Source organism: Festucalex cinctus, chromosome 12, assembly GCF_051991245.1.
Source record: "Festucalex cinctus isolate MCC-2025b chromosome 12, RoL_Fcin_1.0, whole genome shotgun sequence".
In the NCBI taxonomy this organism is placed as follows: domain Eukaryota; kingdom Metazoa; phylum Chordata; class Actinopteri; order Syngnathiformes; family Syngnathidae; genus Festucalex; species Festucalex cinctus.
This window is the reverse complement of record NC_135422.1, coordinates 17223890-17236298: the sequence shown is the minus strand read 5'-3', so window position 1 is coordinate 17236298 and position 12409 is coordinate 17223890. Positions and strand designations below refer to the sequence as shown.

Sequence of the window (12409 nt, the reverse complement as noted above, 5' to 3'; positions counted from 1 at the left end):
GAATATTTTAAAAATCTTTATGGAAATATGGAAAGGAAAAGTCAAACAACATAAATAAAAATTAAAAACTCATATTTTCTTTATCTTAATAGGGAAAGCCGGCTTTACTTTTGAGCTTCCAATTTACCCAAAAGGCGATGTGAACGTAACCTGGCAATAATGTGAAGGGGGCTGTGAAGAAGTTTCTAAGAAATGTTAATAAGAGTCCAAGCAGTATTTATGAATAATTTACCTTTTTATTCCACTCCACTTATCGCATGATTTCTTTTTTTGTTTTAAATTACAAAATTCCTCCATCAGTTTACTTTGGTCCATGGCCACATGATGTTAACACAACATGTTACCGTGCTGCATTATGCAAACAGAATAGACATTAACATCTTACCAGTGATTGTCTTAACTGACAGGGAGATGAGGTATGTTGGGGGATAAAATTTCTATCAAAACAATAGAAAATACTATCTGTTATTTATCAGTATTTGGGGAAAACGATACCACATTTTCTGTAGTTAGTTCCACATAAAACAAGTTATCATTTATGCTCGGTTCTTTCTTGTCCATTCGACAGTAGAAGCCTCAAAGACAAATTGTTAGACAAACTGAACAGTGAGCAGGGAATTAGTGAGGAAAAGTATTGTACAGTATTTGTTGATGGTAATATGCATTGATTGTGTTTGCATAGATCGTATGACTTGAAAAACAAAACAAATGAACAGTAACGAAGGAGTACAGTACAAACATTTTAAATGCTGTAACAAAAAATACAAAAAAAAAAATCTTATTCAGATAGTTTAATTTAGCACCACAATAGCACTCTTTGGTTTAATATCTGGGGATTCAGACATATTAACAATCATGAAATTGTACGACACAACCATCCAAAAAATTATCCTGTAGTTTATTTATTTTTTGTTTATTTTATTTTTTATTTTTTTAGGGAAAATTGATTGTTTAATAGCTTGTATCCAAATAGTTGGTTCTGTGGAGTGTCTGCCCAACCGTAGTTTATTAAGAGTTTATCCACCCATGACGTGATCCGCACGGCTGGGCCAAGATCCAGAGCCATTTTCAAGTGACAACACAGTCTGACAGACTATTATGCAAAGAAACACCCACATACATCCCCCTCATGGGTGCCAGTTGCATTGTCAAAGCCAAAAGGTAAACAGGACTGCATAATGTATCATGTAATACTAATTCATTTTAATTTGAATTAAATTTTTTACACGCTTGTATTTAACCACCTCGAATTGCACAAAAGAAGGCACAAAGGTGAAAAACAAAACAAAACACTGTCTCTGGGTTTTTAGGGGGTGATTTTTCAGGGTAGTACCCCCTTCCGCACTCAGCGGTTGCTCCTCATGGCTTCCTTGGCAGCCAGGATGAGAGGAGTCAGGCTGGACAGAGGCTTGGCCAGCTTCAGGAAAGGATGCTGCATACAAAAAAACATGGGAAATTTTTTACATGGGATCATAAATACATATGGGTTACTGATGCTGAAAGGGATGATGATTTTCTACGGGTACTTGTTAATTGTAGCTTCATTAGTGCAGTAGGTAGCGCGTCAGTCTCATAATCTGCAGGTCGTGAGTTCAATCCTCACATGGGGCGTTTTAACTTGGATATTAGCACTCTCATATGATATTCAGAAGAAGCAGACTGTGACCATGTGGCCTAAAGGATAAGGTGGCTGACTTTGGATTAGAATATTGAGGGTTTGAGTCCCTTCATGGTTACATTTAACACTTAAAGGCTTTGAGCAGTTTCTTTCCAAAACGACAACTCACTGAAGTGAAAAAACTGCTTACTTGCTGGCAATCGCAAAGTATTGCACATCAATGTAACTTTCTTAGGAGAGTTTGGTCGTGCATCTGAAGATCATGAGTTTGGTTCTCACATGGGGAAAGTGTGAAAAAAAAAAAGTTGAATTGGAATGGAATCAATCAAGAAATGTTAGAGGAGGGAAAAATGTAGTATATACCTAAATGTGGAAATTGTATTGTGAAAAAATGACATTTTACTGCAAAAAATGTGAAATGTTTGCAATGTGGAAATTCTTTCCCATAGCTTAGTGTTGGGCAATCATTGATCAAAAGTTTCATTGAGACCTTTGAGACATATGGATGCATGTTAGCGATACCTGCAGCAGTTCTCGGCCCGACCCTCTCTTCTCCACGTCCATCTCCAAGCATCGTGACAGGAAGGATCTGAAGACAGGGGACAGCTTCTCTGGACTCTGCAGCTCAGGAGTGCCATTGGTGGCGATTAAATACAACGCCTAAAAAGAAGAAAAAAAACAAACAAAATGTCAGCCGTATATGCATATGAATGATCAACATCATCAGACTGCAAATATGATCAAAAAAACTATTTGACCTGTGGAGTCCTTTGGGAAAAGACAGCCATGCCCTGTATGAGGATTGAACTCACGACCTTCAGATTATGAGACTGACGCGCTACCTACTGCGCTAACAAGGCTACTAGAGCAAAAGAAGAAACAAGTGAAAATCGAGGGATCTTTTTTTTTTTTTTTTTTTGTGCTTTCTTTAAGAGTGCATGCATCCCAACCTTATGTCACAGTGTGACCATGTGGCCTAATGGATAAGGCGTCTGATTTCGGATCAGAAGATTGAGGATTCAAGTCCCTTCTTGGTTAGCCAAATAATTGGGATAGCAGCAATTTATTTGCTTCTTAAATGACTTTCATATCAAAAATGTGTTATGTAGACTAGGTATGAATGAAGTCTGTTTTAACTGACGCGAGATTTGGGGAAAAAAAACTGCGATGCCCTGTATGAGGATCGAATTCATGACATTCAGATTATGAGACTGACGCGCTACCTACTGCGCTAACAAGGCTACTTGAGAAAATGAAGTAACAAGTGAAAAGCGTTATTTTTTGCTTTCTTTAAGAGTGCATTAATCCCAACCTTATGTCACAGTGTGACCATGTGGCCTAATGGATAAGGCGTCTGACTTCGGATCAGAAGATTGAGGGTTCGAGTCCCTTCATGGTTGGCCAAGTAATTGGGCTAGCAGCAAATTATTTGCTTCTCAAATGACTTTCATATCAAAAATGTATTATGTAGAGTATTATGAATGTAGTCTATTTTAATTGACGAGAATTGGGAAACAAAACAGCAACACCCTGTATGAGTATCGAACTCATGACCTTCAGATTATGAGACTGATGCGCTACCTACTGCGCTAACAAGGCAACTTGAGAAAAAGAAGTAACAAGTGAAAAGCGAGGGATAATTTTTTTTTTTTTTGCTTTCTTTAAGAGTGCATGCATCCCAAACTTATGTCACAGTGTAACCATGTGGCCTAATGGATAAGGCGTCTGTCTTCGGATCAGAAGATTGAGGGTACGAATCCCTTCATGGTTAGCCAAATAATTGGGCTCGCAGCAAATTTTTTGCTTTTTAACACATTCACTGCCAGCCCAGCAAAAATGCATTATTTGACGTATTTTTCCGTCAATGGCAGTCAATGAGTTAAATGACTTTCATATCAAAAATGTGTTATGTAGACTATGTATGAATGAAGTCTGTTTTAACTGACAAGATTTGGGGGAAAACAACCCAGCTATGCCCTGTATGAGGATCGAACTCATGACCTTCAAATTATGAGACTGACGCGCTACCTACTGCGCTAACGAGGCTACTTGAGGAAGAAGAAGTAACAAGTGAAAAGCGAGGGATCTTTTTTTTTTTTTTTTTTTTGCTTTCTATAAGAGTGCATGCATCCCAACCTGATGTCAGTGTGACCATGTGGCCTAATGGGTAAGGCTTCTGACTTCGGATCAGAAGATTGAGGGTTCGAGTCCTTTCATGGTTGGCCAAGTAATTGGGCTAGCAGCAAGTTTTTTGCTTCTCAAATGACTTTCATATCAAAAATGTATTATGTAGAGTATTATGAATGTAGTCTATTTTAACTGACGAGATTTGGTAAACAAAACAGCAATACCCTGTATGAGGATCGAACTCATGACCTTCAGATTATGAGACTGACGCGCTACCTACTGCGCTAACAAGGCTACTTGAGAAAACGAAGTAACAAGTGAAAAGCGTTATTTTTTGCTTTCTTTAAGAGTGCATTAATCCCAACCTTATGTCACAGTGTGACTATGTGGCCTAATGGATAAGGCGTCTGACTTCGGATCAGAAGATTGAGGGTTCGAGTCCCTTCATGATTGGGCTAGCAGCAAATTATTTGCTTCTCAAATGACTTTCATATCAAAAATGTATTATGTAGAGTATTATGAATGTAGTCTATTTTAACTGACGAGATTTGGGAAACAAAACAATACCCTGTATGAGGATCGAACTCATGACCTTCAGATTATGAGACTGATGCGCTACCTACTGCGCTAACAAGGCTACTTGAGAAAAAGAAGTAACAAGTGAAAAGCGAGGGATAATTTTTTTTTTTTTTTTTGCTTTCTTTAAGAGTGCATGCATCCCAAACTTATGTCACAGTGTAACCATGTGGCCTAATGGATAAGGCGTCTGACTTCGGTTCAGAAGATTGAGGGTTCGAGTCCCTTCATGGTTACCCAAATAATTGGGCTCGCAGCAAATTATTTGCTTTTTAACACATTCACTGCCAGCCCAGCAAAAATGCATTATTTGACGTATTTTTCCGTCAATGGCAGTCAATGAATTAGATGAGATGTAACCAAAATTGACGGATTTTTAAGCAAAATTTGCCTTAAAAAAAGAAAAAAGGAAAAAAGGATGCTGCAATATAATCACAAAATATATTGGCACATTGTGTTTAACACATTCACTGCCAGCCCAGCAAAGATGCATTATTTGACGTCTTTTTCCGTCAATGGCAGTCAATGAGTTAAATGACTTTCATATCAAAAATGTGTTATGTAGACTATGTATGAATGAAGTCTGTTTTAACTGACGAGATTTGGGAAAAAAACAGCTATGCCCTGTATGAGGATCGAACTCATGACCTTCAGATTATGAGACTGATGCACTACCTACTGCGCTAACAAGGCTAGTTGTTAAAATGAAGTAACAAGTGAAAAGCGAGGGATCTTTTTTTTTTTTTTTGCTTTCTTTGCGAGTGCATGCATCCCAAACTCATGTCACAGTGTGACCATGTGGCCTAATGGATAAGGCGTCTGACTTCGGATCAGAAGATTGAGGGTTCGAGTCCCTTCATGGTTAGCCAAATAATTTGGCGAGCAGCAAATTATTTGCTTCTCAAAAGACTTTCATATCAAAAATGTATTATGTAGAGTATTATGAATGTAGTCTATTTTAACTGACGAGATTTGGGAAACAAAACAGCAACACCCTGTATGAGTATCGAACTCATGACCTTCAGATTATGAGACTGACGCGCAACCTACTGCGCTAACAAGGCTACTTTAGAAAAAGAAGTAACAAGTGAAAAGCGAGGGATAAATTATTATTTTTTTGCTTCCTTTAAGAGTGCATGCATCCCAAACTTATGTCACAGTGTTACCATGTGGCCTAATGGCTAAGGCGTCTGATTTCGGCTCAGAAGATTGAGGGTTCGAGTCTCTTCATGGTTAGCCATATAATTGGGCTCGCAGCACATTATTTGCTTTCTTAAATGACATTCATATCAAAAATGCTTTCTGGAGACTATGTATGAATGAAGTCTGTTTTAACTGACGAGATTTGGGAAAAAAACAGCGATGCCCTGTATGAGGATCGAACTCATGACCTTCAGATTATGAGACTGATGCACTACCTACTGCGCTAACAAGGCTAGTTGGTAAAATGAAGTAACACGTGAAAAGCGAGGGATCTTTTTTTTTTTTTTTGCTTTCTTTGCGAGTGCATGCATCCCAAACTCATGTCACAGTGTGACCATGTGGCCTAATGGATAAGGCGTCTGACTTCGGATCAGAAGATTGAGGGTTCGAGTCCCTTCATGGTTAGCCAAATAATTTGGCGAGCAGCAAATTATTTGCTTCTCAAAAGACTTTCATATCAAAAATGTATTATGTAGAGTATTATGAATGTAGTCTATTTTAACTGACGAGATTTGGGAAACAAAACAGCAACACCCTGTATGAGTATCGAACTCATGACCTTCAGATTATGAGACTGACGCGCAACCTACTGCGCTAACAAGGCTACTTTAGAAAAAGAAGTAACAAGTGAAAAGCGAGGGATAAATTATTATTTTTTTGCTTCCTTTAAGAGTGCATGCATCCCAAACTTATGTCACAGTGTTACCATGTGGCCTAATGGCTAAGGCGTCTGATTTCGGCTCAGAAGATTGAGGGTTCGAGTCTCTTCATGGTTAGCCATATAATTGGGCTCGCAGCACATTATTTGCTTTCTTAAATGACATTCATATCAAAAATGCTTTCTGGAGACTATGTATGAATGAAGTCTGTTTTAACTGACGAGATTTGGGAAAAAAACAGCGATGCCCTGTATGAGGATCGAACTCATGACCTTCAGATTATGAGACTGACGCGCTACCTACTGCGCTAACAAGTCTACTTGAGAAAAAGAAGTAACAAGTGAAAATCAAGGGATCCATTTTATTATTTTTTTTGTGCTTTCTTTAAGAGTGCATGCATCCCAACCTTATGTCACAGTGTGACCATGTGGACTAATGGATAAGGCGTCTGACTTTGGCTCAGAAGATTGAGTGTTTGAGTCCCTTCATGGTTACTGAAATAATTGGGCTAGCAGCAAATTATTTGCTTCTTAAATGACTGTATTATGTAGACTATGTATGAATGAAGTCTGTTTTAATTGACGAGATTTGGGAAAAAAACAGCGATGCCTTGTATGAGGATCGAACTCATGACCTTCAGATTATGAGACTCATCTTTTCTTCCAAATACAGCAGTTGACTAATAATAAATATGAGTGTAATAATAGAATGTAGTTTTTCTTTCACAGACAAATGTTTCACAGGCTATTGTATTCCTTTGTCTTCCCCCAGACCCCATTACAACCAGTGGAGTTCAAACAGGTATGACTCATGCAAATGTCACTGTGCTCACAGTGGCCGCCAACTAGGACATCTCATCAGCCTTGTTAGCGCAGTAGGTATACTGCGCTAACAAGGCTACTTGAGAAAAAGAAGTAACAAGTGAAAAGCGAGGGATAAATTTTTTTTTTGTTGCTTCCTTTAAGAGTGCATGCATCCCAAACTTATGTCACAGTGTAACCATGTGGCCTAATGGATAAGGCGTCTGACTTCGGATCAGAAGATAGAGGGTTCGAGTCCCTTCATGGTTAGCCAAATAATTGGGCTAACAGCAAATTATTTGCTTTTTAACACATTCACTGCCAGCCCAGCAAAAATGCATTATTTGACGTATTTTTCCGTCAATGGCAGTCAATGAGTTAGATGAGATGTAACCAAAATTGACGGATTTTTAAGCAAAATTTGCCTTAAAAAAAGAAAAAAAGGATGCTGCAATATAATCACAAAATATATTGGCACATTGTGTTTAACACATTCACTGCCAGCCCAGCAAAGGCATTATTTGACGTCTTTTTCCGTCAATGGCAGTCAATGTGTTAAATGACTTTCATATCAAAAATGTGTTATGTAGACTATGTATGAATGAAGTCTGTTTTCACTGACAAGATTTGGGGAAAAAAAACAGCTATGCCCTGTATGAGGATCGAACTCATGACCTTCAGATTATGAGACTGACGCGCGACCAACTGAGCTAACAAGGCTACTTGAGAAGAAGAAGTAACAAGTGAAAATCAAGGGATCAATTTTTATTTTTTTTATTTTTTTGCTTTCTTTAAGTGTGCATGCATCCCAACCTCATGTCACAGTGTGACCATGTGGACTAATGGATAAGGCGTCTGACTTTGGATCAGAAGATTGAGTGTTTGAGTCCCTTCATGGTTACTCAAATAATTGGGCTAGCAGCAAATTATTTGCTTCTTAAATGACTGTATTATGTAGACTATGTATGAATGAAGTCTGTTTTAATTGACGAGATTTGGGAAAAAAACAGTGAGGCCCTGTATGAGGATCGAACTCATGACCTTCAAATTATGAGACTGACGCGCTACCTACTGCGCTAACAAGGCTAGTTGGGAAAATGAAGTAACAAGTGAAAAGCGAGGGATCTTTTTTTTTTTTTTTTTGCTTTCTTTGCGAGTGCATGCATCCCAAACTCATGTCACAGTGTGACCATGTGGCCTAATGGATAAGGCGTCTGACTTCGGATCAGAAGATTGAGGGTTCGAGTCCCTTCATGGTTAGCCAATTAATTTGGCTCGCAGCAAATTATTTGCTTCTTAAATGACTGTATTATGTAGACTATGTATGAATGAAGTCTGTTTTGACTGATGAGATTTTGGAAAAAAACAGCGATGCCCTGTATGAGGATCGAAGTCATGACCTTCAGATTATGAGACTGACGCGCTACCTACTGCGCTAACAAGGCAACTTGCAAAAAAGAAGTAACAAGTGAAAAGCGTTTTTTTTGCTTTCTTTAAGTGCATGCATCCCAACCTTATGTCACAGTGTGACCATGTGGACTAATGGATAAGGCGTCTGACTTTGGATCAGAAGATTGAGTGTTCAAGTCCCTTCATGGTTAGCCAAATAATTGGGCTAGCAGCAAATTATTTGCTTCTTAAATGACTGTATTATGTAGACAATGTATGAATGAAGTCTGTTTTGATTGACGAGATTTTGGAAAAAAAACAGCGATGCCCTGTATGAGGATCGAACTCATGACCTTCAGATTATGAGACTGACGCGCTACCTACTGCGCTAACAAGGCTACTTGAGAAAAAGAAGTAACAAGTGAAAATCAAGGGATCCATTTTATTTTTTTGCTTTCTTTGCGAGTGCATGCATCCCAACCTTATGTCACAGTGTGACCATGTGGCCTAATGGATAAGGCGTCTGACTTCGGATCAGAAGATTGAGGGTTCGAGTCCCTTCATGGTTTGCCAAATAATTTGGCTAGCAGCAAATTATTTGCTTCTTAAATGACTTTCATATGTATGAATGAAGCTGAAGTATGTTTTAACTGACGAGATTTTGGAAAAAAAAAACAGCAATGCCCTGTATGAGGATTGAACTCGAGACCTTCAGATTATGAGACTGACGCGCTACCTAAGGCTGACGGGATCACAAGATTGAAGGTTCGAGTCCCTTCATGGTTAGCCAAATAGCAGCAAATTATTTGCTTTCTTAAATGACATTCATATCAAAAATACTTTCTGGACACTATGTATGAATGAAGTCTGTTTTAACTGACGAGATTTGGGGAAAAAAACAGCAATGCCCTGTATGAGGATCGAACTCATGACCTTCAGATTATGAGACTGCCGCGCTACCTACTGCGCTAACAAGGCTACTTGAGAAAAAGAAGTAACAAGTGAAAAGCGTAATTTTTTGCTTTCTTTCAGAGTGCATGCATCCCAACCTTATGTCAAAGTGTGACCATGTGGCCTAATGGATAAGGCGTCTGACTTCGGATCAGAAGATTGAGGGTTCGAGTCCCTTCATGGTTAGCCAAATAATTTGGCTAGCAACAAATTATTTGCTTCTTAAATGACTTTCATATGTATGAATGAAGCTGAAGTATGTTTTAACTGACGAGATTTTGGGGAAAAAAAACAGCAATGCCCTTTGTGAGGATCGAACTCATGACCTTCAGATTATGAGACTGACGCACTACCTACTGCGCTAACAAGGCTACTTGAGAAAAAGAAGTAACAAGTGAAAAGCGAGGGATAAATTATTATTTTTTTGCTTCCTTTAAGAGTGCATGCATCCCAAACTTATGTCACAGTGTTACCATGTGGCCTAATGGCTAAGGCGTCTGATTTCGGCTCAGAAGATTGAGGGTTCGAGTCTCTTCATGGTTAGCCATATAATTGGGCTCGCAGCACATTATTTGCTTTCTTAAATGACATTCATATCAAAAATGCTTTCTGGAGACTATGTATGAATGAAGTCTGTTTTAACTGACGAGATTTGGGAAAAAAACAGCGATGCCCTGTATGAGGATCGAACTCATGACCTTCAGATTATGAGACTGACGCGCTACCTACTGCGCTAACAAGGCTACTTGAGAAAAAGACGTAACAAGTGAAAAGCGAGGGATCCTTTTTTTTTTTTTTTTTTTGATTTCTTTGCGAGTGCATGCATCCCAAACTCATGTCACAGTGTGACCATGTGGCCTAATGGATAAGGTGTCTGACTTCGGATCAGAAGATTGAGGGTTCGAGTCCCTTCATGGTTAGCCAAATAATTGGGCTTGCAGCAAATTATTTGCTTTTTAGATGAGATGTAACCAAAATTGACGGATTTTTAAGCAAAATTTGCCTTAAAAAAAGAAAAAAGGAAAAAAGGATGCTGCAATATAATCACAAAATATATTGGCACATTGTGTTTAACACATTCACTGCCAGCCCAGCAAAGATGCATTATTTGACGTCTTTTTCCGTCAATGGCAGTCATTGAGTTAAATGACTTTCATATCAAAAATGTGTTATGTAGACTATGTATGAATGAAGTCTGTTTTAACTGACAAGATTTGGGGAAAAAAACAGCTATGCCCTGTATGAGGATTGAACTCATGACCTTCAGATTATGAGACTGACGCGCTACCTACTGCGCTAACAAGGCTAGTTGGTAAAATGAAGTAACAAGTGAAAAGCGAGGGATCTTTTTTTTTTTTTTTTTTTTTTTTTGCTTTCTTTGCGAGTGCATGCATCCCAAACTCATGTCACAGTGTGACCATGTGGCCTAATGGATAAGGCGTCTGACTTCGGATCAGAAGATTGAGGGTTCGAGTCCCTTCATGGTTAGCCAAATAATTTGGCGAGCAGCAAATTATTTGCTTCTTAAATGACTTTCATATGTATGAATGAAGCTGAAGTATGTTTTAACTGACGAGATTTGGGGAAAAAAAAACAGCAATGGCCTATGTGAGGATCGAACTCATAACCTTTAGATTATCAGACTGACGCACTACCTACTGCGCTAACAAGGCTACTTGAGAAAAAGAAGTAACAAGTGAAAAGGGAGGGATTTATTTATTAATATTTATTTTTTGCTTTCTTTAGGAGTGCATGCATCCCAACCTTACGTCACAGTGTTACCATGTGGACTAATGGATAAGGCGTCTGACTTTGGATCAGAAGATTAAGGGTTCGAGTCCCTTCATGGTTACTCAAATAATTGGGCTAGCAGCAAATTATTTGCTTCTTAAATGACTTTTATATCAAAAATGTGTTATGTAGACTATGTATAAATGAAGTCTGTCTTAACTGACGAGATTTTTGAAAAAAAAACAGCGATGCCCTGTATGAGGATCAAACTCGAGACCTTCAGATTATGAGACTGACGCGCTACCTACTGCGCTAACAAGGCTACTTGAGAAAAAGAAGTAACAAGTGAAAAATTGTATTTTTTGCTTTATTTAAGAGTGCATGCATCCCAACCTTATTTCACAGTGTGACCATGTGGCCTAATGGATAAGGCGTCTGACTTCGGATCAGAAGATTGAGGGTTCGAGTCCCTTCATGGTTGGCCAAGTAATTGGGCTAGCAGAAAATTATTTGCTTCTCAAATGACTTTCATATCAAAAATGTATTATGTAGAGTATTATGAATGTAGTCTATTTTAACTGACTAGATTTGGGAAACAAAACAGCAATACCCTGTATGAGGATCGAACTCATGACCTTCAGATTATGAGACTGATGCGCTACCTACTGCGCTAACAAGGCTACTTGAGCAAAAGAAGTAACAAGTGAAAAGCGAGGGATAATTTTATTTTTTATTTTTTTGCTTTCTTTAAGAGTGCATGCATCCCAAACTTATGTCACAGTGTAACCATGTGGCCTAATGGATAAGGCGTCTGACTTCGGATCAGAAGATTGAGGGTAGGAATCCCTTCATGGTTAGCCAAATAATTGGGCTCGCAGCAAAATATTTGCTTTTTAACACATTCACTGCCAGCCCAGCAAAAATGCATTATTTGACGTATTTTTCCGTCAATGGCAGTCAATGAGTTAAATGACTTTCATATCAAAAATGTGTTATGTAGACTATGTATGAATGAAGTCTGTTTTAACTGACAAGATTTGGGGAAAAAAAACAGCTATGCCCTGTATGAGGATCGAAATCATGACCTTCAGATTATGAGACTGACACGCTACCTACTGCGCTAACAAGGCTACTTGAAAAAAAGACGTAACAAGTGAAAAGCGGGTTTTTTTGCATTCTTTAAGAGTGCATGCATCCCAACCTTACGTCACATTGTGACCATGTGGCCTAATGGATAAGGCGGCTGACTTTGGATCATAAGATTGAGGGTTCGAGTCCCTTCATGGTTAGCCAAATAATTGGGCTAGCAGCAAATTATTTGCTTCTTAAATGACTGTATTATGTAGACTATGTAT

General features: G+C 38.5%; 1 protein-coding gene and 33 non-coding genes across 35 annotated transcripts in view; 13 read left to right on the top strand and 21 right to left on the bottom strand.

Moving 5' to 3' along the window:
- Positions 1–228: 228 nt before the first annotated feature.
- The window catches only part of LOC144031265 (serine/threonine-protein kinase PAK 2-like), a 45961-nt gene continuing 33780 nt past the window's right edge, over positions 229–12409 (bottom strand). For both annotated transcript variants that reach the window (XM_077538213.1, XM_077538214.1), the window contains exons 14-15: positions 2141–2278; positions 229–1432 (exon numbers count right to left, since the gene is read on the bottom strand). In XM_077538213.1, coding sequence (XP_077394339.1) covers positions 1346–1432; positions 2141–2278 — 225 coding nt within the window. In that variant the 3' untranslated portion in view covers positions 229–1345. The remainder of the gene's footprint in view (positions 1433–2140; positions 2279–12409) is intronic.
- trnam-cau (transfer RNA methionine (anticodon CAU)) lies at positions 2406–2478 on the bottom strand. Its single transcript has one exon. It is a non-coding gene; the product is annotated as a tRNA-Met (tRNA).
- Positions 2787–2859, bottom strand: trnam-cau (transfer RNA methionine (anticodon CAU)). Its single transcript has one exon. It is a non-coding gene; the product is annotated as a tRNA-Met (tRNA).
- Positions 2946–3018, top strand: trnar-ucg (transfer RNA arginine (anticodon UCG)). The gene has a single exon. It is a non-coding gene; the product is annotated as a tRNA-Arg (tRNA).
- trnam-cau (transfer RNA methionine (anticodon CAU)) lies at positions 3145–3217 on the bottom strand. The gene has a single exon. It is a non-coding gene; the product is annotated as a tRNA-Met (tRNA).
- trnam-cau (transfer RNA methionine (anticodon CAU)) lies at positions 3592–3664 on the bottom strand. Its single transcript has one exon. It is a non-coding gene; the product is annotated as a tRNA-Met (tRNA).
- Positions 3768–3840, top strand: trnar-ucg (transfer RNA arginine (anticodon UCG)). The gene has a single exon. It is a non-coding gene; the product is annotated as a tRNA-Arg (tRNA).
- On the bottom strand, positions 3967–4039 carry trnam-cau (transfer RNA methionine (anticodon CAU)). The gene has a single exon. It is a non-coding gene; the product is annotated as a tRNA-Met (tRNA).
- On the top strand, positions 4126–4198 carry trnar-ucg (transfer RNA arginine (anticodon UCG)). The gene has a single exon. It is a non-coding gene; the product is annotated as a tRNA-Arg (tRNA).
- trnam-cau (transfer RNA methionine (anticodon CAU)) lies at positions 4310–4382 on the bottom strand. Its single transcript has one exon. It is a non-coding gene; the product is annotated as a tRNA-Met (tRNA).
- On the top strand, positions 4485–4557 carry trnar-ucg (transfer RNA arginine (anticodon UCG)). Its single transcript has one exon. It is a non-coding gene; the product is annotated as a tRNA-Arg (tRNA).
- Positions 4942–5014, bottom strand: trnam-cau (transfer RNA methionine (anticodon CAU)). The gene has a single exon. It is a non-coding gene; the product is annotated as a tRNA-Met (tRNA).
- Positions 5114–5186, top strand: trnar-ucg (transfer RNA arginine (anticodon UCG)). Its single transcript has one exon. It is a non-coding gene; the product is annotated as a tRNA-Arg (tRNA).
- On the bottom strand, positions 5313–5385 carry trnam-cau (transfer RNA methionine (anticodon CAU)). The gene has a single exon. It is a non-coding gene; the product is annotated as a tRNA-Met (tRNA).
- trnam-cau (transfer RNA methionine (anticodon CAU)) lies at positions 5685–5757 on the bottom strand. The gene has a single exon. It is a non-coding gene; the product is annotated as a tRNA-Met (tRNA).
- On the top strand, positions 5857–5929 carry trnar-ucg (transfer RNA arginine (anticodon UCG)). Its single transcript has one exon. It is a non-coding gene; the product is annotated as a tRNA-Arg (tRNA).
- Positions 6056–6128, bottom strand: trnam-cau (transfer RNA methionine (anticodon CAU)). Its single transcript has one exon. It is a non-coding gene; the product is annotated as a tRNA-Met (tRNA).
- On the bottom strand, positions 6428–6500 carry trnam-cau (transfer RNA methionine (anticodon CAU)). Its single transcript has one exon. It is a non-coding gene; the product is annotated as a tRNA-Met (tRNA).
- On the top strand, positions 7181–7253 carry trnar-ucg (transfer RNA arginine (anticodon UCG)). Its single transcript has one exon. It is a non-coding gene; the product is annotated as a tRNA-Arg (tRNA).
- trnam-cau (transfer RNA methionine (anticodon CAU)) lies at positions 7631–7703 on the bottom strand. Its single transcript has one exon. It is a non-coding gene; the product is annotated as a tRNA-Met (tRNA).
- trnam-cau (transfer RNA methionine (anticodon CAU)) lies at positions 7997–8069 on the bottom strand. Its single transcript has one exon. It is a non-coding gene; the product is annotated as a tRNA-Met (tRNA).
- trnar-ucg (transfer RNA arginine (anticodon UCG)) lies at positions 8171–8243 on the top strand. Its single transcript has one exon. It is a non-coding gene; the product is annotated as a tRNA-Arg (tRNA).
- trnam-cau (transfer RNA methionine (anticodon CAU)) lies at positions 8356–8428 on the bottom strand. The gene has a single exon. It is a non-coding gene; the product is annotated as a tRNA-Met (tRNA).
- Positions 8698–8770, bottom strand: trnam-cau (transfer RNA methionine (anticodon CAU)). The gene has a single exon. It is a non-coding gene; the product is annotated as a tRNA-Met (tRNA).
- On the top strand, positions 8869–8941 carry trnar-ucg (transfer RNA arginine (anticodon UCG)). The gene has a single exon. It is a non-coding gene; the product is annotated as a tRNA-Arg (tRNA).
- On the bottom strand, positions 9278–9350 carry trnam-cau (transfer RNA methionine (anticodon CAU)). The gene has a single exon. It is a non-coding gene; the product is annotated as a tRNA-Met (tRNA).
- Positions 9437–9509, top strand: trnar-ucg (transfer RNA arginine (anticodon UCG)). The gene has a single exon. It is a non-coding gene; the product is annotated as a tRNA-Arg (tRNA).
- Positions 9994–10066, bottom strand: trnam-cau (transfer RNA methionine (anticodon CAU)). Its single transcript has one exon. It is a non-coding gene; the product is annotated as a tRNA-Met (tRNA).
- trnar-ucg (transfer RNA arginine (anticodon UCG)) lies at positions 10171–10243 on the top strand. Its single transcript has one exon. It is a non-coding gene; the product is annotated as a tRNA-Arg (tRNA).
- Positions 10557–10629, bottom strand: trnam-cau (transfer RNA methionine (anticodon CAU)). Its single transcript has one exon. It is a non-coding gene; the product is annotated as a tRNA-Met (tRNA).
- Positions 10739–10811, top strand: trnar-ucg (transfer RNA arginine (anticodon UCG)). The gene has a single exon. It is a non-coding gene; the product is annotated as a tRNA-Arg (tRNA).
- On the top strand, positions 11463–11535 carry trnar-ucg (transfer RNA arginine (anticodon UCG)). The gene has a single exon. It is a non-coding gene; the product is annotated as a tRNA-Arg (tRNA).
- On the bottom strand, positions 11662–11734 carry trnam-cau (transfer RNA methionine (anticodon CAU)). Its single transcript has one exon. It is a non-coding gene; the product is annotated as a tRNA-Met (tRNA).
- trnam-cau (transfer RNA methionine (anticodon CAU)) lies at positions 12112–12184 on the bottom strand. Its single transcript has one exon. It is a non-coding gene; the product is annotated as a tRNA-Met (tRNA).